Source organism: Macaca fascicularis, chromosome 1, assembly GCF_037993035.2.
Source record: "Macaca fascicularis isolate 582-1 chromosome 1, T2T-MFA8v1.1".
NCBI lineage: Eukaryota > Metazoa > Chordata > Mammalia > Primates > Cercopithecidae > Macaca > Macaca fascicularis.
The window spans coordinates 100,619,156-100,643,247 of record NC_088375.1 but is presented as its reverse complement, the minus strand read 5'-3'; the positions used below and the strand labels follow the sequence as shown (position 1 = coordinate 100,643,247).

The window sequence follows — 24,092 nt, the reverse complement described above, 5'->3', positions numbered from 1 at the left end:
GACTCCTCTGTGGGATGACCTCCAGCCACTGCAGAGAAACAGCTTGAGCAGACCACACTTAGAGGGGCACCTGGGGACCTCATCCTGGCCACCTTCTTGCCTCTAGGGATAGGCATTTAGATGGCCCAGCAGAGGTGGCCTTGCAGACCAGAGACCCAGAGACCCAGGGTGGCCTTGAGTCTGCACAGTGTCCTTCGCACCTTCACCCCTTTACCCCTGGAGTCTTCTCTTCTTCTCTGTGCTGCTTTGGTCAGGTTACTCCCTTAGTTGGAAACCTTCAGTGGCTCTCCATGCCTGGATAATAGGTGCTTATTGCCTAGCCCAGCACTGCAGCATGGCCTGCACAAGCCCCACCTGGCTGTTCTCTGCCTCACCTTCCTGGTTGCACCTTGCTGTGCTTCTGCACATGGATCCTCTGCTCTCATAGCCCTTGGGTGCCTCAGTTCATGCCATTCCTGCCCTGGAGGCTTCTCCTCTAGCTTCTGCTGAAATCATGGCATGCTGGAAAGAACTTAGATAGGACTTCCATAATTTTTTTTTTTTTTTTTTTTTTGAGATGGAGTTTCGCTCTTGTTGCCCAGGCTGGAGTGCAATGGTGCGATCTTGGCTCACTGCAACCTCCGCTTCCTGGGTTCAAGCGATTCTCCCACATCAGCCTCCCGAGTAGCCACAGGCACGTGCCACAATGCCCGGCTAATTTTTTTTTTTTTTTTAATTTTTAGTAGAGACAGGGTTTCTCCATGTTAGTCAGCCTGGTCTCAAACTCCTGACCTCAGGTCATCCGCCCACCTTGGCCTCCCAAAGTGCTGGGATTACAGGCATGAGCCACTGTGTTCAGCAGGACTTCCAGAATTAATGTTAATGTTTGAGTGATTCATGTGGATCTTGTTAAAATGCAGATTCTGGTTCAGTAAACGTGTGGTGGGCCTGAGGTTCCGCCTTTCTAACCAGCTCCCAGGTGATGTCCACACTGCTGGTCCACAGATCACATTTTGAGTAGCCATCCAGCCCTTAGAGATCATTTAGTTCAGCGATTCTCAATCTTGGATGACCACTACAATCATCTGGGGAGTTTTTTTTTTTTTTTTGAAAAGGTTCACAAGCAGATCGTATTCCCCAGTAATTAGTATTATTTTCCGACCTCCATTAAGTGTTCTAATGTGTGCATCTGGGATTGGGAACATCTTCCTGGGAGCTCCCCTCCCCCAAGGATCAGCTCAGGTCCCACCTGCCTGCTTTGCTTGGCGAGTTTGCCCTCGGATCCCAGTCACTGCCTGAGCAGCTCCTTCAGTATTTGTCCTGTGCTGTCTGCTCTGAGGGTCATTGCCGCATGTGTGGTTTTTTCCTCTCTCACTGACCAGTGTCCAGCTCCCCGAGGGCTCGGGTCTTGGACTTGGCCATCTGCAGAGGCCAGACTTGGACACACAGTGGAGCTCAGTAAATACTTTGATGGTTGCGTATTTGTTGATTACCCTCTCTTCTTTCTGCCTTCTCCTTTCCCATGTGTTCCTCTCTGCCTCCTCTCCCCTCACCCTTTCTCCTGTTCATCTCCTCTTCCTCTTCTTACCCTTTCCTCCTTATTGTGTGGCTGGCCCCCTTCTGCCTGTAGGATGACAACTGGGGGGAAACGACGACAGTAGTAACGGGCACCTCAGAGCACAGCATCTCCCACGATGACCTCACGCGCATCGCCAAGGACATGGAGGACAGTGTCCCTCTGGACTGCTCCCGTCACCTGGGTGTGGCGGCAGGGGCCACCCTGGCGCTGCTGTCTTTCCTCACGCCGCTGGCCTTCCTGCTGCTGCCCCCACTGCTGTGGCGGGAGGAGCTGGAGCCTTGCGGGACGGCCTGCGAGGGCCTCTTCATCTCTGTGGCCTTCAAGCTGCTCATCCTGCTGCTGGGCAGCTGGGCTCTGTTCTTCCGCCGGCCCAAGGCCTCGCTGCCCCGCGTCTTTGTGCTGCGCGCCCTACTCATGGTGCTGGTTTTCCTGCTCGTGGTCTCCTACTGGCTCTTCTATGGTGTGCGCATCCTGGATGCTCGGGAGCGCAGCTACCAGGGCGTGGTGCAGTTCGCCGTGTCGCTGGTGGACGCCCTTCTTTTCGTACACTACCTGGCCGTGGTCCTGCTGGAGCTGCGCCAGCTCCAGCCTCAGTTCACGCTCAAGGTCGTGCGTTCCACCGACGGCGCCAGCCGCTTCTACAACGTTGGCCATCTCAGGTACTAGCCCACGGCTGGAGAAGGGTTGGGAGGGAAAGGGCATGGGAGGATGTGGAGTGACTGCTAGGGTGGGAGGGCGTGATGGTGGGCTGGAGGTGATGGGCTTGGAGGGCTACGTGGGAGGCAGTTGAGTACTTTGCACCAAGTAGGTTTTCACCAATGTTTGCTGCTTGATGGGCAAGTTCATGTACACGTTGTGGGGCAAGATCAGTTGGGAGTTATGAATTGGGAATGAACAGGCATTTAGAGGTAGGGAATATTAGAGGGGGATGAACCAAAGGGAAGAAATATTGGGGGGGTGCACAAACAGGGGCTTTTTGGAATCCCCTCTCTAGTGGAATCCCCACTCTTTCTGGGAGGCACAGCTTCTTGTGAGCACTCAGTGGCCTGTGAAGTGACCTGGCCAGAGGAGGGATCCCCAGAGAAAGAGATAAGGAGGAGAGTTCCTCAGCTGCCAGTAAACAAGCTACCCCTCGAGGCCACACAGAGTATCAGTGGCACATCCTTGGTCCTGTAGAGAATCTTGGGGGAATGCCGGATGGGGATGAGGTGATCTTTGACTGGGGACCCAGGCCCAATGCCCTTTCTCTGCTGGGCTTTGGCATGGCGGGGAGGGACTGGAAGGCCCAGCCCTGGGGAAGGCTTGGGAGCCTGGTAAGTAGACCTCAGGCCCAGAGTCGGGCTTCTTGGAAGCAGCTTGTCCCTGTCCTGTGTCCTCTCCTGCCCTGCCAACCTGCCCTAATGTGTCCCTTCCCCTGTGCCCCTTGTCTGTCCCTTCTCCGCTCCCTCCTGCCGTCTCCCCCACAGCATCCAGCGCGTGGCAGTGTGGATCCTGGAGAAGTATTACCATGACTTCCCTGTCTACAACCCTGCCCTCCTCAACCTGCCCAAGTCCGTCCTGGCCAAGAAAGTGTCTGGCTTCAAGGTGTATTCCCTCGGAGAGGGTGAGCAGCCCTGCTCCTCTGCCCTTCCCTGTCTCTTCCCAAGCAGGACTCCAAGTTCCCGCCTCTCTCTTACCCTTCGTCCCTTGCTTTTTCCTTTCCTTAGCCTATGTTCCATCCGCTTCTGTTCAGTCACTTCCCTTGACTCCAGGTGGCTGAGCTGCTCATCCTACTTGCTGTCCCTTTATGCTATGGCGTGTCCCCTGATCTGGCTCCTCAGTATCTCTCATCAGCCCTGGTCTAAGCCCTTCAGCTCTTGGAGCTGCAGAACCCCCCGCACTGGGGAGGAACACCTGCAGGACTCCTGCGCTTTCCAGTGCCTTCCTTTTTGCTTTCCTGTGGCCCCTCCCAGAGGTGGCCAGGAGGGTTGGGATTAGGAGGTATTGCTGGGTGGTGGGAACAGCTTCTTCTGGACATGTCAGGCTGCTGTCTCCAGAGCTCCTGGAGTGGGAAGAGAGGCCACACTCTGATGTGACCATCTCCTCTATCCTGTTCTTGTGCAGAAAACAGCACCAACAACTCCACTGGCCAGTCTCGGGCTGTGATCGCAGCGGCAGCTCGGAGGCGGGACAACAGTCACAATGAGTACTACTATGAGGAGGCTGAGCATGAGCGAAGGGTGCGCAAGAGGAGGGCCAGGTGGGTCCCTGGGGGAGAAGAGGAGGGGAGGTGCTTGTTGGGTGAATGGGGAGAGGAAGACCAAGGAACTTCTATAACTGCTGGAAATATAGAGCAATGATGACATGAGTGGGGGGTGTGTTTGTTTTCCATTGCTGCCCTAACAGATTACCATAAACTTAGCAGCTGTGAAACAGCACACATTTATTATCTCCCAGTTCCGTGGGTCAGGTGTAGGCTGGCTGGAGGCTGTGCTCAGGCCTCACAGGCTGAAATCAAGAGGACTCTCATCTGAGCCTATGCTTTCTCTTTCAAGCTCATTATTACGGGGAGAATTCAGTTCCTTGTCACATAGCCCCATAGGCAGTTTACAAGATGGCAGTGCACTTTTTTTCCCAGCAGAAACAGGTCTCTAACTTCTGCCACCAGCTGGAGATAACTCTGATTTTTTTTTTTTTTTTTTTTGGTATTTTTAGTAGAGATGGGCTTTCACTATGCTGGCCAGGCTGGTCTTGAACTCCTGACCTCATGATCCACCTGCCTCAGCCTCCCAAAGTGCTGTGATTACAGGTGTGAGCCACCACGCCCAGCCCAACTCTGATTTTTAAAGAGCTCATGTGATTAGATCAGGCCCAACAGGACAGTCTTCTTTTAAGGCCACTGACTTGGCACATTAATTACATCTGCGAAATGTACCAAGATTGTTGTCTAATGAGGGGATGGGAGTCTGGTAGAAGTGGAGGGTATCTTTGAATTCTGCCTGCCACAGTGGGGTAGGGACCCAATAAAGGGATGTGAGCTTTACCTGCAACAGCACGGACTCAGGCTAGACTAGCCCGCCTACCAGTAGATCTTGAGGGGACTCACCAGATGGTGCTTTTGTTGCCTTCAAAAAATGAGGTTTTAGTGCCTATATTTTGGTAAATTCTTAAATGCCATCCTCGCTTCTCCCTTTCCCTATTCATATTATTACGTGAATTTAGTCAACTCTGAAGAATCTTACTTGGTGCCTACTCTGCCGGGTTCCATCTTGGTCTGTCGGGAGTTCCCTGAGGGAGGAGCAGAGTGCCTTGGGACTTGACTACACACCTGCCCTCCGCCCCATCTCCCACACCATCTCCAGGTTTCAAGGGCAAGAGGTAGCCCTTACTTTGTTCTTATATGAGGCTGGCATCCCCTGTAGTAGAACAAAGATCACCAACGCCATTTCTGTGGCATTCCAACCTATCTCTAATTGTCTTGGAAATGGCCCTCATGGGAAGGAAACCAGTGATGTCCCTACCCCTTTACCTTCTGCCCTGACCAGGGTCATCCAGTCAGTCTCCTGTGCTGCCACCACCATTTTTGGCACATAGAGGACTCTTTCCTTTCCCCATTACCTTGCTTGTAACCAGGAGCAAACTTTTTCCTTTGTTTACCTGAGATAAAAGGATCTTTTCAAAGGGAATTTACTGAGAAATGTAGGGGAAGCAAGAGAATAAAGAAAGAAATGATAGACATACACAGATCCACACCTACATACCCAGAGTCCCATCTGAAATGACTCAAGTTCCTGGGTTCCTGGGTTTCTGCATAACAGGCCTCACTTTCTTTCTTTGTCCTGTCACTTCAGGCTGGTCCTGCTCTTAGGCCAGGGGGCTTTTACTTTGGTTTTTGGACTTGAAGTGCAGATAATTGGATTAATGGCTCTTTTCAGCTTCTAACATATTGTCATTATAGGGTTTTTCATGGTTCTTTGTTCTGTTTTCTCTTTTCCGCCAGTTCCCACTTTCACTCCAGCCCCACATTTGAGGCATCCAGTTGAGTGTGTTTGATTTCCTTAAAACCCATATGTATCCTTGTGCAAAGTTAGTGTTAGTGTAGTGATCTTTGTTGGTGTTGGTGTGTGTGTCTGTATGCTTTTTTTTTTTTTTTTTTTGAGACGAAGTCTTGCTCTGTCGTCCAGGCTGGAGTGCAGTGGCGTGATCTCGACTCACTGCAACCTCCGCCTCCTGGGTTCAAGTAATTCTCCTGCCTTAGCCTCACCAGTAGCTGGGATTACAGATGTGCGCCACCATGCCCATCTAATTTTTGTATTTTTAGTAGAGATGGGGTTTTGCCATGTTGGCCAGGCTGGTCTCGAACTCCTGACCCCAAAGTGCTGGGATCACAGTCATGAGCCACCGCGCCCGGCCATCTGTATGCTTTTAATGTAAATGGACTTCTTTTTCCTGCTTCCTCCTTAACACTGAGTTTTTGAGATTCATCCAAGTTGCCTGTACATCTAGTTTGTTGCATCTTTTTGCTGCACGGTAGTTCGTGGAATACTCCCAACATCCTATCCAATATTTGGTTTATAGTTACTTCTTTCTTTTTTCCATTTTGATGGAAAAGTAGTATTTTACTAACATTTTCATTTGCATCTCTCTAATTGCTGGCCAGTAACTACTTCGTATATTCTTTAGCCTTTCAGTCCTCTTGTGAATTTTCTGTTCACCTCCTTTGCCCTTTTTTCTCTAGGCTTCCTGCCTTTTTCTTCTTGATAGAAATTGTAGCAAATTCTTTGCATGTTCTAGATATGAATCCCTTGTTGGTTTTAGATGTGTATATTTTCCCCAGCTCCATCAGATGTCAGTTAATGTTGCCCATGCGATCATGGTTGAATAGAAATCTGTCTTTTTGATGTAGTCATATCTATTAATTGTTGACCCAGTGAAATATGATTTGGGGGTCTTATTTAAGAAGGTTTTCCTTAAAGTTGGATGGAATGCTTTGTCTTTCCTATAGCACAGTTCCCAGTTGTCTCTCTGGGGTTTGCCCACTAGGTTTGCCCTCTGAATCCCTGGGTTGGGCCCAATGAACTCTGACTGTTTACTGTTCCCAGTGGGAGAAAGGCACGATTGCCCCTGGCTTTGTATTGCTTTGGGTGAGCACAAAGGCCTGACCTCATTCAGGCAGCTGGAGTGTTGGAGCTAGGGGAGAGGGGTGGGGTGGTGGAAAGAGAGGTGGGCATCTGGCCCAGTCCCCTCCTGTCCCCTAGGCTTGTAGTGGCAGTGGAAGAGGCCTTCACTCACATTAAGCGGCTGCAGGAAGAGGAGCAGAAGAACCCCAGGGAAGTGATGGACCCCCGGGAGGCAGCCCAAGCCATCTTCGCATCCATGGCCCGTGCCATGCAGAAGTACCTTCGGACCACCAAGCAGCAACCCTACCACACCATGGAGAGCATCCTGCAGCACCTCGAATTCTGCATCACGCATGACATGACGCCCAAGGTAGGCCTGCCCTGCTGCCAGCATCCTTCCTCCTTCCCTAGCTCCTCTTCTTTCCCACATTCATTTTCCCTGATTCTCTCACTACTTTCCTCACTGTTCACCTCATTTCTCTCTCCTCATCACCTCCTCTTTATAATCTTCTCTCTCATTCCTATTCCACCTGCCCCATCTGTGTGGGGTGAAGTCTTTAGGTGGATGAGGAGAAGGGAGTCCTCAGGACCATTTTTGGGGATGGCTGAGACTTAGTTCTTATCTCTATGAGGGCTCTGGAATTACCAGATCCAAAGGCCCACCTTTACCCCCATTACCCTCTTCGCCTCCACTAGCTGGTCTTGGCTTTGTGTCATTTTGAGCCATTGCCCACCCTTAACTCTATTGCCAGCTTCCAAGAATTGCTTTCCCTGAGCCACCCTTGGTGAGCAGGTAACTAAAGATGTTGCACTTTAACCTTGACACCTCTGGCTCCCTCCTGGTGCAAAAAAACAAAACCTGCTTGGCATTAATCATATAAGCTGTGTGGGAGGGAAGGAAGAATGAGGGAGGGCTTACCCAAGTCACAGCCTGGTGCAGGGAGAAGAGCAGCAGATGGGGGTCAGGGGAGCCGAGTTCAGTCCTACCTGATGAGCCACATCCCCTTGTGCACTCCAGCTTCCTCATTTATAAAATGAGGGTCTGAAGCAGATGATCTCAGGCCCCTTCCTGCTGTAACATTCTGAAGTTCTAGTTCATATGCATAGAGTGAGCTCAGGGACGTCCTTGTTGTCTTTGGAAACTATGCCCCAGGGGATGAAGGATAGTGCGTAGGCGACAGAGATTTTTATTCAGCCCCTTCTTTTCTCTTCAGGCCTTCTTGGAGCGATACTTGGCGGCTGGACCTACCATCCAGTACCACAAGGAACGCTGGCTGGCCAAACAGTGGACACTGGTGAGCGAGGAGCCGGTGACCAACGGGCTTAAGGATGGCATCGTTTTCCTCTTAAAACGCCAGGACTTCAGCCTGGTGGTCAGCACTAAGAAGGTCCCATTCTTCAAACTCTCCGAGGAATTTGTGGATCCCAAGTCGCACAAGTTTGTCATGAGGCTGCAGTCTGAGACCTCAGTGTGACTGTGCAACAGCAGGGGGGAGTGGGAGACTCTGGAGGGCTCCTGAGGGAGTAGGAAGGGGCTTGGTTCTCAGGCCCAGCCACATTCCTGCCACCCTTCTTCTTCTTGCTCTTGTTTTTTTTTTGTTTTTGTTTTTTTTTACTTGAATGAACTTACCCCCACCTTCTCTCGCCTCTTCCTTATTTTACCCCATGTGAACTTGGACCATCCTGCTGTCAACAGTACCTGGGAAGGACCCCTCCCCCCTGCCCCCAACAACTTTTGTATTACTCTAGGCGCTGCAGGAATCAGTGCCTCTCTCCCTCTTCTTTCCCTACCTAGTCTTTTCCCAGATTGCAGTCTCTCCTGAAAGGGCACAGGACCCTGCTAATTGTACCTTCCCCTCCTGAGCCTCGACTCACAAACCCAAGTTCTTGTAGCATTTCTCTTCAGTGGCCCCAGCAGGGTTTCTCTGGGGCACATGGTCATGACTCCAGAGAGCCACAGTGCCAAATTCCTCCAGGGCAGCAACTAGCCCTCCTGTCCCTCACACCAGCCACAACAAACCCTGGGTTCTGGGGCAGGGATACTCCTGCGACACAGTCTGAGTTAGGAATCTCCTTGCCAGGAGCATTTGCTTCCACATATATTTAGAGCAAAGAAGGATCCCATCCTTTTCCCAGAAATCTCCACCTCATGTTTTTGGTTTGTATGGTCACGTGACCATAGGCAAACAAGTGGAAACTGTCTGTGACCACTTTTCCAGGGACTTGGGGGAAGGTACCGTTCTTCCAATGTGTCTTTCCTAGGCAGTCCCTGAGGAGGAGGGCTGAATAGATCCCTGAGGGTTTGGAGAGACCCCCATCATTGACTCCTGCTCCCTGACCCTACCCTCACTTTCCTCCCTGCTCTTCCCAGTGAAGGATGGTAAGTCCTGTACAGACTTAGTGGCTTGCAGACCCTGACCCGGCCCCGGTGGTCTTAGACAAATGTTTTTATTTTTGTCATCAGCCACCCCTGTCCTGCTGTCTTCTCTCAACTCCAGAGACCTGTTGCCTCATCTCTTTTGGGGAAGAGCTGGCAGCTCCTCCTCATCCCCTGCCTTAAGTCCAGTTCTTTGCCTCAGGGGTCTGGTTTCCTTGGCCTTCCAGGGTCCCTACCCCTTTTCTCCCTGCCTGATTCTCTGAGCTCTGGGCTCCCTCTGTACTGGGTTGAGGGACAAGGATCACTGCCTTTTGTAGGTACTTCACCCCTCACCCCGTTTTAGCTTCCATAGTCTTTGCACCAAATCCAAATTCTTGATAATTTAGATCTCATTTTGAGCAAAATTTGCTGGTCCTCTAGTAAATCTTTTCAATATAAATCTGAGCCTTTGACTCAGACATTTTTGCCAAGGAAAATAGAATTAGGAAGTACCCATATACATCTAGCCAGGATCCACATGGAGGACCTTTCCAATGGCTGCAATGACTAGGCCATTCCTCTGAGTAACTCACAGTGTCCCTTTGTAGGCCCTTCTTTTCCCTGGAAGACTCGTCGGTACTTACCTTGCAGAGCACATCCTGGGATAAGATCCTCAGGGTCTCACCTGGGAGGCCCCCTCTCTGTGTAGTGCCAGCCCTGGGAATGATGGAGCCTAGTGATCGGGGTTTCTCCTGCTGTCCTTTCTGCAAAAGTTCACCTGTTCACCCACCACATGCCAGAGAGGGGCTCATTGGCCAATGCCTACCTTGCCCCCAAAGGGGTGGGTTGTGGAGCTCACTTAGGCATGGCCTCTGGCTGGGGCCAGGGTTACGAGATAGGCCTGTGTGAAATACGTCCTGTTCTGGGGGTCTGTCTCTTTTCTTCTCTTCAAAATCCTCGTGTCAGAGGAGTCCCTTCTTAGTCACATAAATACCTCACTATCCTGGAAAACAGGGCCTGGATGGTGACTGGGGTCATTGCCTTTGGGGGCAGGATGGAGTGTGGTGTGGTCTGAGGAGCAGATTGGGGTTGGAGAGAGGGAAAGGATTTGGGATCTTAGTTTGCTGTCCTAGGTTAGGGGCAGGGGAGTGTTTATTTTGAGATCCTGCCATGTTTTTAATCACTGTGATTTTTTTTCATTCCCCTTTCCTAAAAAAAAGAATTTTCTCCTCCAACTCTCTCTCTAAGCACTAAGGGCTGTGCCTGAGAATGGTAACATTTTGGTCTTTTGCGTCAGAACTGTGGTATCTTTGTCTTCTTTCATTGTTGTTATTATTATTATTATTACTTTTGTTTTTTAAAATGTCAGGATGAATTGTCAGACGTGTGGCCATGTGTTTGTCCTCTGCTTCTCCTCTATGGGAAGTTGTCTCCATGCTGTAAACTGCTGTGGGGTGTGCGGCTGACTCAGTCCCTCTGAGCAGTTTCCCCACTGTGTCTGTCCCATCATGCGCTGGATCTGCTCATTCTCCTGCTGTGGGGGTGTGCCCACCTCTTACCCCCTAGACACCATAGGGCTGCTGTGGCTGGGCCTCTCCAGTACTCTCTTTTGTGTGACTCATGGCATCCTCGCTCATCCCCACCGTGCCTAGCAGGCCTTCCTTTTTACCACCTCGGAACGCTTGCCCTTCCTCCCTCCACACCAGGACGCTGTGCCTCAGTCCTTCACCTACCTCGCCACTCTGCCACTGTCCTCATTGGTCCTTTCTCCTAAACTAGTCTTTGTGCTCTCTTTTTTTCTTGTTTATTTCCCTCTTGTCTCTCATCTTTTCTTCCTCTTCCCCTCCCATTTCAGTCCTTTGCTTTTCTCTTTCCCATCTCCACTCAATATTCCAATGGCAAACCCTGATGTAACACCTTTGATGAGACATCGGGCTTTCCGGAACTTTCTCATTTGACACATCTTTTCCCCAGGGTTTGTACTTCTCTTCTTTCCCAGGCGAACTCCCCTGTTCCTCTGTGGTGTCTGTCAGTCTGTCTGTCTTCTCCTTCCTCTGCCCTTCCCACGGGGCAGTATCTGCTGATGGATTCAGTCCTGGTGTGTGATTGTTGTGATTTCTTCTTCTGTGCGCAAAAGGAAGGGGGCTTTTTGAGTCCCTTCCAAGTGAGATTGTAAATGTAGAATTTTCCACTGTTGGATCTAGATTTTTTTTCTTTTTTTTGGGGGGGGTTACAGAGCTGAGACCTTGTGCATGCATGTAGAAAATTGTAAAATGTAAATTTTTTTTTAATATATAAAAAGCTTGTTTCTACAGTTTGCAGTGGATCTAAACATTATGGCAATTTTAGGGTTTTTTTCTTAAACATAGGAACTAAAACTGTACAAATTTTTTTTTATATAAAATAAAGACATTTGACTTTTGTGGGGGCATTCTGTTGCTTTTCTTTCTTTACAGGAATGGGAGCAAAAGAGGGCCAGGAGAGAATGAATATATACTCCTTGTAAGGGAGGGAATGGGCAGGAGGGGGCAGTGTGAGCCCGTCATTGCTCTACAGGCCTTCAGGGTATGTTGGAGAGAAATGGGAAAATGAAAAAGGAAATTGCTTATTCCGAATCCTGATTCTAAAGAGAGAGAAACAAGAATATGAGGACTCAACCACTTCCTGGTGTAGTTGTCAGGATAGAGAAAGAAAGATTATTTCCTGGGTCCACTGTCCTGAGCAAGCTTGTATCTGTGTGGCCTCTAGGACAGGAGTGGGTTTCTAAAACGTCTTTTTTTTTTTTTTTTTGAGACGGAGTCTCGCTCTGTCGCCCAGGCTGGAGTGCAGTGGCCGGATCTCAGCTCACTGCAAGCTCCGCCCCCCGGGTTTACGCCATTCTCCTGCCTCAGCCTCCCGAGTAGCTGGGACTACAGGCGCCCGCCACCTTGCCCGGCTAGTTTTTTGTATTTTTTAGTAGAGGCGGGGTTTCACCGTGTTAGCCAGGATGGTCTCGGTCTCCTGCCCTCGTGATCTGCCCGTCTCGGCCTCCCAAAGTGCTGGGATTACAGGCTTGAGCCACCGCGCCCGGCCTTAAAACGTCTTTCTAAAACAGAAAGTGCCATAGGAATTTCAGGGGATAGTTGAGATTTCAGTCAATGGTGACAGCTCATCACAATTCATTGAGACAAGTTTCTGAAGTATGTGTCTTAGTTCTAAATATGTAGAGAGCTCATTGCTCCGTTGTCACTGTAATGCATGTAATCAGGCACTAAAATCATCCTCAAGAGATTGGGGCCCTTCTCCCAGTCTTACCTGGACCTGACCTCTGGGACTTTGGGCAAGATGCTTCACGTGTAAACAGCCTACCAAGGTTAAAAACAAGCATTTCTGTATGGAGATGGCCTATTCACTAGATTTCTTCCTCTTCTCCCCTGCCTCATACTCTGCCAGGCTCTGGGGATGCAAAGGCAAGAGAGGCTCCATCCTGGAGGATGACCCAGTTTACAGGGGTGACAGGCCGGGTGACCCTAGTGCAAGGCTTCATGGTGTGTTCTCAGGCAGAGTGTAGACGAACCCTGGCTGAATTCCAAGGAGCTCGAGTTTCCTTCTTCAAGAAATCTAGGGAGTTTGTTTAAGGCTCAAGATGGGGGAACACCCTTACCTTGAGATTACGTTTTGTTCATCTAAGTATTCCTAGAATCGAAACCAGTTCCTCGCATATAGTTGGTGCTCAATAAAAAATTATTGAATGAATAATGAACTTAACAACTAACAATACAATAGGGGCTCATGAAAGGGATCATGTACTTGCTTCTCCCTTTAAAATTACACTCCAGTCTTTCTCATGTGAAAACAAACAAAAATACTTCCCCCTTGAAACTGCATCCCCATTCTCACAGCTCTGTTCTTTTTGTAACTAGGCTTGTAGAATAGTTTCACTTGCTGTTTTCAGTTCATTTCAGAGTCAACTTGTGACTTACATTGTGACCAAATTTCTACCTTAGCATGCCTCTGAAATTATTCTTGTTCTCAACAGTGAAGTGAAGTATAGTAAACACCTTTTAAGTTTATTCTTTATTTAGTGCCTATGATGTTCCCAGCCTGATGCTAAAGTACTTTCTCTGGTAAAGATATTGGATATGGTCCTGCCCTCTCTGAGCTAACCTTGGTGGACCCTTGAGGAGCCTAGTTAACCTCAGGGACCTCCTCCTGTAATGCTGGCCCCAGGAATTCATAGATTTAAAGCCAGACCTCAATATTTGAATGATAAGATCATATTTTCTCTAGAGGTTTGCTGCAAGCAAAAGTGATAATCCTGACCATTTGCCATGCAGCAAAGAGTATTTGTAACTTTTGTCTGAAAGGATGTGTTTTCCATGGGAGTACTTCACATAGCTCTGAAGTTAGGGACCCAGCTTGGTGGATTGTCAGGGTCATGCCTGGCACTTCATGACATTATATGTGATTATATGTGATTACATATGCTGCCCATGTGTGATTTTTGTTTTTTAGCCTTTGCCTTTGAAATACAGCTGAGAGGGGGAACTGGGGGCTGGGGCTCTGGACGAGGAGATATAAAGATCTTTAGACCAAGGTCTCACTGATTTGTTATTAGTTTTTTATTTTTTAATTTTAATTTTTTTGTTACTTTTTGTTTGTTTGTTTGGGATAGCTTAATGGCTTCTACAGATTGAAAGTCAGCTTGCTTAATGTAACCCTTGGCTTTTTCATACTTTAAGCATATGATAGTAATGCTCTTCCAATTGCCAGGAAGGCTGGGGTAGGGGAAAGTCAGCCTTTGGAAAACCACTGCAGCATTAGTATACACAAGGTCATAGAAGATGCTAGAGAGATAATAAGGGACCACCTACATAGTAAATCTTGGAGAATAGTCATCCCTGTCCAGTTCCCTAGTTTCTTTTTAGGCTGAGAATGGGGTCCATTTCGCTTGGTACAAAGGACAGGGCAGACATGATAGCCTACCTGCTCATAACAGTGAATGCCACATTTAAGTATGTAGAAGGGAGAAGGTACTGGTTTAGAGTTGGGAAACCTGGCCAAGGCATTGGCTTCTCTCATTTCATCTCAGCAAGTTTTGGGGGCACACTTACTGTGTGGTAGGCATTGTGATACAAAGATAAATAAAACATTGGCCCCCTCCCCTTGGAGCTCATGGGACTTTTACTAGATAAGTTGGGAAATTTTATTTTGTCATATGTTGTAGGCAAGCCAAGGAAGTACACTGTTTTCCTGGAGGTGGTAAATGCCATCTGTAAAAGGCAGACTGAAGCCAACAGTGTATGAGGGTATTGAGCCTGATATGTAAACTATTTTGATGTCGCTTCTCAAAAATAGCCATCTGTGCTCTGATATCCTGTAACAGGAATGACTTTGGTAACAAGGTTATAAAAATTAGGAGCATGGCTGGGTGCAGTGGTTCACGTTTATAATCCCAGCACTTTGGGAGGCCGAGGTGGGTGGATCACCTGAGGTCAGGAGTTCCAGACTAGCCTGGCCAAGATGGTAAAACCCCGTCTCTACTAATAATACAAAAATTAGCTGGGCGTGGTGGCGCACACCTGTAATCTCAGCTACTCGGGAGGCTGAGGCAGGAGAATCACTTGAACCCGGGAGGCAGAGGTTGCAGTGAGCCAGGACTGGGCCATTGTACTCCAGCCTGGGTGACAAGAGCGAAACTCTGTCTCAAAAAAAAAAAAAAAAAAAAAAAAAAAAAATCAGGAGGATGAGGTTCGGTTGTGTCTTGTCCCTTCTTGCTTTTGGGCACAATTAGGTCATGTTGTTGCTTCACTTAGGGTAAGTATGTGGTTAAAAGTGAAGGATTTTAGGATTTTTAGGGCAGTGGAACTACTGTATATGTGCTATAAAGGTGGATACTTGACATTATAAATTTTTCCAAACCCATAGGATATACAGTACCAGTAGTGAAGCCTAATGTAAATTATGAGGTTTGAGTGATTAATTTTAACAAATGTACCACTCTAGTGGGAGATGTTGATAATGGGAGAGTCCATGTAAGTGTGGGGGCAGGGCATGTATAAAAAATCCCTGTACCTTCCACTCAATTTTCGCATGAAACTAAAACTACTCTAAAAAGTCTTTTACATTTGAGGTCAGGAGTTCGAGACCAGCCTGGCCAACATGATGAAACCCCGTCTCTACTATAAATACAAAAATTATTTTGGGAGAATGCGCCTGTAATTCCAGGAACTCGGGAGGTCAAGGCATGAGAACTGTTTGAACCCGGGAGGTGGAGGCTGCAGTGAGTTGAGATTGTGCCACTGCACTCCAGCCCGGGCAACAGAGCAAGACTCCGTCTCAAAAATAAATAAATAAATAAATAAATACAAACAAACACTATTTTAAAAAAAGCTGACTAAGAAGACATCAAGCACAACTTTACCTAGTTCTAGATACTGCTCTAGTAATAAAGTGATAGTATTAAAGGTACTTGTGATGCAGGGGGCAAAAAGTGCAGGTGTGTGCTGTTTCTCTTGAATCCCTTAACAGTGTCACTCTGGAGCTTGGAAATCAGTTAAAGACCACTGAAGAGGAAGCTGAAGCTCTGTTGGTCCATCAATAATACTGTGACAACCAAAAATTTGCATGAGGGGACTTAAATGAGTCAGGAAACATGTGATTTAACTTAGTGAAGATTTTCGCTCCTTTCAAGTTCCTGTTAATGTTAGTTCTCTTTGACATACGAATGTGTGATTTTAGGGTGGGGTTGTCTGGGATGGTTTTTACTGTAATAAAGAACACTTGTTGAAGGACTTCTTGTCTTCTGCCGGTTTACTTATATCTTAACACAGTACCTCCAGCCTCAAAGATGGAATCTAGGTTAAAGTGAAAGCAGAGCCAAACCGTATGCAGGGAAAACTGACCTTGTAGATTTCATTTTCAGTGACTGATACGACATTGTGTACTTCTGATTTGGAGCATATTGAAGAATTCGATGCTGGGCAACCTTTTTCCTGGAATTGAAAGGTTCATCGGGTTTTTACTCTGTCTTGAAATAGGTCCCCAAAATAGAGTTTTTCAAACTTCAGTGGTACATATAGCAAGTGTACAAATCACTTGAGGATTATGTGAAATACAGATCCTGATTCAACAGGTTTGGGGTAGGGTCTGAGTTTCTTCATTTTGAACAGGTGCCCGGGTGTCTTAGTCAGCTTAGGCTGCTGTAACAAAATACCATAGACTGACTGGGTGGCTTAAAATCCAGAAATTTACTCCTCATAGTTCTTGAGGCTGGAAGTTCGAGATCAGGCTGGCAAGCATGGTTTGGATCTGATGAGGGATCTCTTCTTGGCTTATAAGATGCTGCCTTCTTGCTGTGCCTTCACATGGCAGAGAGAGAGGGAAAGACAGTGAGAGAGCCAGGTTTCTTACATCTCTTCTTATAAGGGCACTAATTCCATCACAAGGGCCCTAGTCTCATAACCTCATCTAAATCTAATTACCTCCCAAAGGCCGCATCTCCAAATAACATCAAACTGGGGGTTAGGCTTCAACATATGCGTTCTGGGGCAACACAGTGTTAAGCACCAGGTGCTGCTGCTGCTGTTCTACAGACCTTATTTTGAGTAGCAAGGCCCTAAAAGAAGCTTAATATACCCCTGACAATTTGAGGGTCCTAAACATGCCTTACTTAACTCTAAGATAATTGATGCAAGAGATCAAAATTGTTAAGAAGGCTAAATTTTATGAATGTAATAAATAGTTTGGTAAAGTCATTGTTGCTCATGCTATAAAATTGCACCACCTGTATCAAATTGTGATTTTATGAGAATCTTAAATGATATGTTGCGAGATAGGCCTTATGTGTGGAGTTTATACAAAAGCAGTTCAGTAGGCAACTTCATTGATCCAATGAGACATTTAAAATGACACAAAAAAGAGCCAAGATGAGATCTTATCACTAAAGGCCACAGAAATTAAAGGAGCAGTTTACAATATAAATTATCTTTGGCTAGAAATTTTTTTGCCAACGTGACTGTATTAGTCCATTCTCAGGCTGCTATGAAGAAATACCCAAAACTGGTTTAATCGACTCAGTTTCTCATGGCTGGGGAGGCCTCAGGAAACTTACAATTCTGGTGGAAGGGGAAGCAAACACATCCTTCTTCACTTGGCAGCAGGAGAGAGAATGAGAACCAAAAACTGCCAGTCTCTTTGCATTGCGAGAGTGACATTTACTTCAGTTCTTAACAAGTTCCTCATCTCCATTTGAGACCACCTCAGCCTGGACTTCATTGTCCATATCACTATCATCATTTTGGTCAAAGCCATTCAACAAGTCTCTAGGAACTTCCAACCTTTCCCACATTTTCCTGTCTTCTGAGCCCTCCAAGTCTCTAGGAAGTTCCAAACTTTCCTGTATTCTTCTGAGCCCTCCAAACTGTTTTAACTTCTGCCTGCTACCCAGTTCCAAAGTCACTTCCACATAACTGGATATCCTTATAGCAGTACCCCACTCTCTGTGGTACCAATTCTGTATTAGTCTGTTTTCATGCTGCTATGAAGATATACCCAAGACTGGATAATTTATGAAGAAAAGAGGTTTAATTGACTCACAGTTCCTCATGACTAGGGAAGCCTCAGGAAACTTACAATCATGGCAGAAGGCAAAACAGGCATGTCTTACATGGCGGCAGGTGAGAGAAGTGAGTGTCAGCTGAAGGGGGCGGCCCCTTATCAAACCATCAGATCTTGTGAGAACTCACTATCATGAGAACAGCATGATGGTAATCACCCCCATGATTCAATTATCTCCATCTGGTCCCTCCCATGACACATGAGGATTATGGGAACTACAATTTAAGATGAGATTTGGGTGGGGACACAGTCAAACCATATCAAATACCAATAGAACAGAGGAAATTCATGAGTTTTACCATGTTGAGATAGCATGATAAGGTGACTCAATGTACTTCAATATTTGCATTAATTTCTATGGGTATAGAATGAAAGTGTGAACCTTGAATATCTGAGACAGGTCTCAGTTAATTTAGAAACTTTATTTTTCCATGGTTGAGGACACACACCCATGACACAGCCTCAGGAGGTCCTGATGACATGTGCCCAAGGTGGTCAGAGCACAGTTTGGTTTTATACATTTTAGGGAGAGATGAGACATTAATTAACATATGTAAGATGAACATTGGTTTGGTCTGGAAAAGGCAGGACAACTTGAAGCAGAGGTGGGACAACTCGAAGTGAAGAGGGGGCTTCCAGGACATAGGTAGATAAGAGACAAATGGTTGCATTCTTTTGAGTTTCTGATTAGCCTCTCCAAAGGAGGCAAGCATAGATGCATTTATCTCAGTGAGCAGAGGGGTGACTTTGAATAGAATGGGAGGCAGGTTTGCCCTAAGCAGTTCCTTGGTTGACTTTTCCATTTAGCTTAGTGATTTTGGGGCCCCAAGATTCATTTTCCTTTCACAAAAGTAACATCATATTTCAATAATTGTAGGTAGCATCATATATCAATAATTTAGAAATATCTTCTCAAGTTTCTTTTCCCAAATCGTGGTCACTGCACAAACTTCAAGATCTTGACAATCTTGTAGTTAAATGTTGCTGGAAGCTGTCTTATCTGTGTTTAGTGTTTTTCACTCATTCTGTCATTTAACCAATATTTGTTGAGCACCTTCTATGTGCCAGAAACTATGCTAGGTATTGGTGGCATGGCAATGAATAACACAGATATAATCTTTGTTCTCAGATAGTAATCACTTAATTTCAAAGGTGATGAATGTAGTGATGAAGTATAGGGGACTATGGGATCTTACAGTAGGAACCTGACCAAGGTTGTCAGGAAAGGTTTCCTTGAAATAAAGGATGGGGCACAAAATCTTTTTGACTAGGAAGAGCTTCCTCATTCTCTTCAATAACCAAACTCTATACAAGTAATTGCTGTCTAAAAAATGAGTGTCAAAATAATTGGACCTTGGAAGTTGTCAAAAGATTTCTTGAGAAGGCTGGCAAGGATGTGTAGCAAGGAGAATGCTTGTGCACTGTTGGTGGGAATGTCAATTAGTACAGTCACTATGGAGAACAGTATGGAGGTTCCTCAAAGAACTAAAAACAGAACTACTATATGATCCAACAATCCCACTGCTGGGTGTATGCCCACAAGAAAGGAAATCAGTATATTGAAGAGATAACTGCACTCTCATGTTTATGGCAGTACTATTTACGATAGCCAAGATACGGAAGCAACCTAAATGTCCATCAATGGAGGAATGTATAAAGGAAATGTGATACAAATATACAATGGAATTCTGTTATTTATAACAACGTGGATGGAACTGGAGGACATTATATTAAATAAAACAAGCCAGTCACAAAAAGACAAATATCGCATGTCTTTTTTTTAGCTCCTCATTCACATATGGGAGCTAAAAAAAAACTGAAGTCATGGAGATAGAGACTAGAATGATGTTTACCAGAAGCTGGGGAGAATAGGAGGTACCGGGAGATTAACAGGGAATGGTTAATGGATACAACAATACAGTTAAATAGAATAAATAAGTTGTAGTAGTTGGTAGCACAATAGGGTGACTGTAGTTAAAAACAATTTATTGTATATTTAAAAATAACTAAAATAGTTGAATTGGAATGTTCCTAACACAAAGAAATAATGATAAATAAATGCTTGAAATGATGAATACCCCAATTACCCTGATTTGATCATTACATACTATATGCCTGTATAAAAGCATCATATGTGCTCTATAAATATGTACAACTATTATGTAGCCATATAATTAAAAATAAAAATGAATTTCTGAACAACGAAGGGACTGTTATTTTACTAAGACTCAGTGACGGCAACTGAAATAAAAGTTACAAATGAATCTTTTGTTTTAAGAATAAAATCAAAGACAGGGAGAAGAATTGGAACATCTAATGTACCCTGTGTATATGTACACATAATTGCTTGACACTAAAGAGAAGAGCACCTTTGCGGAACCCCTCATGCTTATACCACAGAACCCATACCTGGTACTCACTATTTCTCAGCTGCCATGGCTCTTTCTGAGGGCAGCGTCTTGCCAAAGCTTATCAACAGTTCCTGAAATAGTATTTACTATTTGAGGAGAGCTCTGAGTTAAGCATTTTCAGTTCAGATGTTGTTTTCCCCTCGAATCTTCAACAAACCATGTGGAACCTCTGCTTCCTCAGATTCCTGGTATGGTGCCATATTGTGGCCAAAGAGATGCCCAAGAAGGCCTGTTTGCTTCAGATAGTACTCACAGAGTGTCGGTATCTTAGGAGGTCATTACTGGTCCAGACATTCTGTCTTCATTAAGTAATTAAAGGGAAATAACATTCTGGAAATGGAATAAAACCAGCCATACATATAAAAGAGCAATTATAAATAAGAATGTTAATTTATCAATTTACAACAACTGATAGATCTAGTTTGGGAACTGGAGTTGGCAATTTGTACAGGTATATTCCTGATGGGACAGTTCAAATTGATAAATTAGCATTTGTCTATTAAGTATAGAACCAGACAAGAGGAATTGGAGATTCTGAAGGACACCATTAAATGTTGTAGTACTTCTTTTTTTTTTTTTTTTTTTTTTTTTTTTTTTTTTTTTTTTGAGGCGGAGTCTGGCACTCTTGCCCATACTGGAGTGCAGTGGCCCGATCTCGGCTCACTGCAAGCTCCGCCTCCTGGATTCACGCCATTCTCCTGCCTCAGCCTCCCAAGTAGCTGGGACTACAGGCGCCCGCCACCTCGCCCGGCTAGTTTTTTTGTATTTTTTAGTAGAGACGGGGTTTCACCGTGTTAGCCAGGATGGTCTCGATCTCCTGACCTCGTGATCCGCCCGTCTCGGCCTCCCAAAGTGCTGGGATTACAGGCTTGAGCCACCGCGCCCGGCCTATGTTGCAGTACTTCATTCCCATTTTCTCTTTTCTACATACTACCCATGGGTATCCTCATCTCATCCCAAGTCTTCAAATACCATCTGTGTACCAGGTAGCACAGCATAGTAGTAATGAACATGGGCTCTGGGGTCAACCTGCCTGGGTTTTTCTTCTGGTTTTGCTCCCAGTAGCTATGTGGCCTTGGGGAAATTTTCTGCTTCTTCATCTTTAAAATAAAGACAATAACACAGTGCCAACCTCATAGGGATGTTGGGAGTGCAACTGAGAAAATATTCATAAACTGCTTTGATATGCCTGGCATGTAGTAAGTACCCAATAAATGTTAGTTATATACCAAGTACTCCCAAATCTCTATTTCTTGCCCTGACTTCTCCCCAGAATTCTAGACTTATAAATCTAAGTGCTTATTTGACATCTTCACAAAGACATCTAAGAGAGATTTCAAACTTACTATAGAAAGTAATAGCCTAGCGAGATAAAGATAATGTTTGTCTCTGGGGCGGAGAGCAATGATTTTACCAGGCTCTTGAGTACGGCTCTGTGTCAGTAAGCAATCTACTCTTACTTTCAGTTTCAAGTGACTGGTGGTGATCCAGGTTCAAGTAAACAAATTCTGTTTGCGGTCTACCCAAACATCTATATCCTCACTACCAACACTATTTATTTTAGCTGTGGGGACCCCTTAACTAGTGGCCACTGCCTTATTGCTTGTTGGTTAGTGCCATGGGGCTTACTGTTTCATCATAATAATGCCCCTCCCTCCTTCTGCCCAGAAGAGAAAGAACAATCACCAAGCACCATTTGGACAGCTTGCTTCAATCCTAACTCTTACCTCTCAGCCCCATTAACAGGTAGAACAGTGGGTATCCTTATTCTACACCTCTCACTCACTACTTGGATGAGAACAGTCACTACTGGATCCCCAGGAGTCTCTCAGATCTTCCAACCAGGCCTGCAAAGAGGCCATTGTACTTTCCTCTTCCCCAAAGCCATATCTCTGTCAGCATCTTGTCCCCATTGCCAGAACTTCCAACAACTGTGAAAAGCCTGAGATGTTATGTCACTTCTAAACTAATAAGTTTGCCTGCTACTGTTTCATGGGTACTGACAAAAAAACATGAGACTCCTGGGTCAGAGACAAAGGTCTTTATTACCCTTGGCCCAGTAGGTAGCATGAGCTTCATATTTGCATTACTTCTCCTTGCTTCTAAGTTCCACTGGGTGATACGGAGCAGCCAATCTGGATGCTCTGCATACAGTAAGTTTGTGTCATGGTTGAGAACCCTGGGATTAGGAAACCCTAGTATTTTAAAGAGCGTTTACTTGAGACACAAGTATCTTAATACTCTGACCATTTTATGTAGTTCTTTCCCAGACTTCCTTTTTACTGCTTTTCCAATATTGTTTTTCGTTTAAGTGCCTGAAAGGTGGTCAACCTGTTAAGATGCTGCCCATGAGTCAATGTAGATGTGTACCTCAGGCAATATCTCCTTCCAAACAAGGTGTACAACTAGATATGCTGCTTCAAGTTCTGCCTGCTGGAGAGATTTTCTTTCATTAGTGACTTTGAAGCCTCCACTGAGTGAGGTTCACTGTAGTGGAGAGGCCATTCTCATTCATCTGGGGCTGACATAGCATGCAAATCCAGGCCCATGCTCTTTCTTCCTCCATTAACTGTTCATAGGGAATTCCTCATGAGGCTGTCAGTGTAGGGTGAGGGAGAGGTGGAAGAGTAGTTGGAATTACAAAGTCCCCTGCTTATGCAGCATACTTGTGTATTCTGGACGTGTTCAGATCCAGTTTTGTATATTCCACTTCTGTTTTATAATGAATTCCTGCTAGGCAATTCAGTTTTATATTTGGTGGTTCAGGTGACACCCAGTTCATGATGGACAGTTCGTGTTGCATGATAATTTGGTGTCCCGAGGCAGACATTCAATTTCTACCAGCTCTCAGAAGCAAGCCAGCAATTGCTTTACAAATGGCGAAAGGTTGTCAGCACAAGTGGACATCAGCTTACTGCAAATCTCTGGGGGGATCTCAAAGACTTCCAAGGAGGAAAAAAATCCATCTAAATTTGATTACAAAGAAATGCAAGAGACTCCATGCCTAAATTTGTTTTGTATAAAGGTAAAAATGGTAGATTTATTAGAATATTCCCCCTGGTGATTCTATCAAATGCTTCTCTTCTCCAAAATCAGATCTCATATTCAGAATTTTTGGAGACCAGTAGAATGATTTTGTTTTTGCTTTTTAAAAATTTTTTTGCATCCATAGTTTTTGGGGCTCCTTAAGTAGATGCTTGGTAGCACCAAGCTTGTGTAGTCTATCATATGGCACACGTGAACAAAGAAAGGGCAAAAGGAATTATCAGGCATGGCTGGCTTGCTGGATGAGAACAGAGTTATTCAATGGTATTGTACAGGTTTTCCTCTATCAGGCCTTAGGGGAAAGGGGTCAGCTCAGGTCCCCTTGTGGGGGGCATTAGTAAATAGTTGGATTGATTTATACAAGCAAAGTGTTGTTCACCTACATATTCTTTAGTGACTATGTATAACTTTATAGGATGTTCATCTAGCATGTTTATAAGTAAGGGCTTGATGGTCTGTAAGTGATTTCCGGAAGACGCTATCTCTCAGTTTGCAATATCCTTGTCTGTTAATAGTAATAGGGGCACACACCTTATGGAACAGATTATAAAATTTGAAAACCTCGAGATTTATCAAAGTTTTCACTGCCTTTAATTTCTTACAAAATTAAAGGAGGGTAATAAAACACTAATGGAACTTAAAAGCTGGCCAAGAGTTATGGCAGTTTATTCATTCGAAGTACAGTGACCAGATGTTCTGTCCATAAGTATAATGAACAGGACTGTTATAACAAATATAAGGCTAGTACTATTTTCAAATGAAATATGAATGAGTAGGTTCATGAGATGTCTGGTTACTAATGGCCATGCACTGGTGAGACATCCACATGATGGATAATGTTGTGTTAAATTATTATAAAGCATTAAGGATGATTCATTCAGAGGTTCAAGAAGCCCTGACTTAATGGATGAGAATCAAATTTAATTCCAAAAAGACATAGTTTAAACTTTACTGAGAGGGGTCTAATCCTGCTAAGCTATTAGTAAGGCCTCTGTTTAAGATATATGTCTCATACAATAAGGAAA

At 45.4% G+C, this 24,092-nt stretch overlaps 1 protein-coding gene across 5 annotated transcripts in view; it reads left to right on the top strand.

Annotated features, from left to right (window-relative positions):
• The window catches only part of VANGL2 (VANGL planar cell polarity protein 2), a 28,108-nt gene extending 16,673 nt beyond the window's left edge, over nucleotides 1-11,435 (top strand). For all 5 annotated transcript variants that reach the window (XM_065543604.1, XM_005541254.4, XM_015454860.3 and 2 more), the window contains 5 exons: nucleotides 1,610-2,217; nucleotides 3,025-3,161; nucleotides 3,662-3,797; nucleotides 6,796-7,027; nucleotides 7,872-11,435. In XM_065543604.1, the coding sequence (XP_065399676.1) occupies nucleotides 1,700-2,217; nucleotides 3,025-3,161; nucleotides 3,662-3,797; nucleotides 6,796-7,027; nucleotides 7,872-8,132 (1,284 nt within the window). In that variant the 5' untranslated portion in view covers nucleotides 1,610-1,699 and the 3' untranslated portion in view covers nucleotides 8,133-11,435. The remainder of the gene's footprint in view (nucleotides 1-1,609; nucleotides 2,218-3,024; nucleotides 3,162-3,661; nucleotides 3,798-6,795; nucleotides 7,028-7,871) is intronic.
• The last annotated feature ends 12,657 nt before the right edge of the window (nucleotides 11,436-24,092 follow it).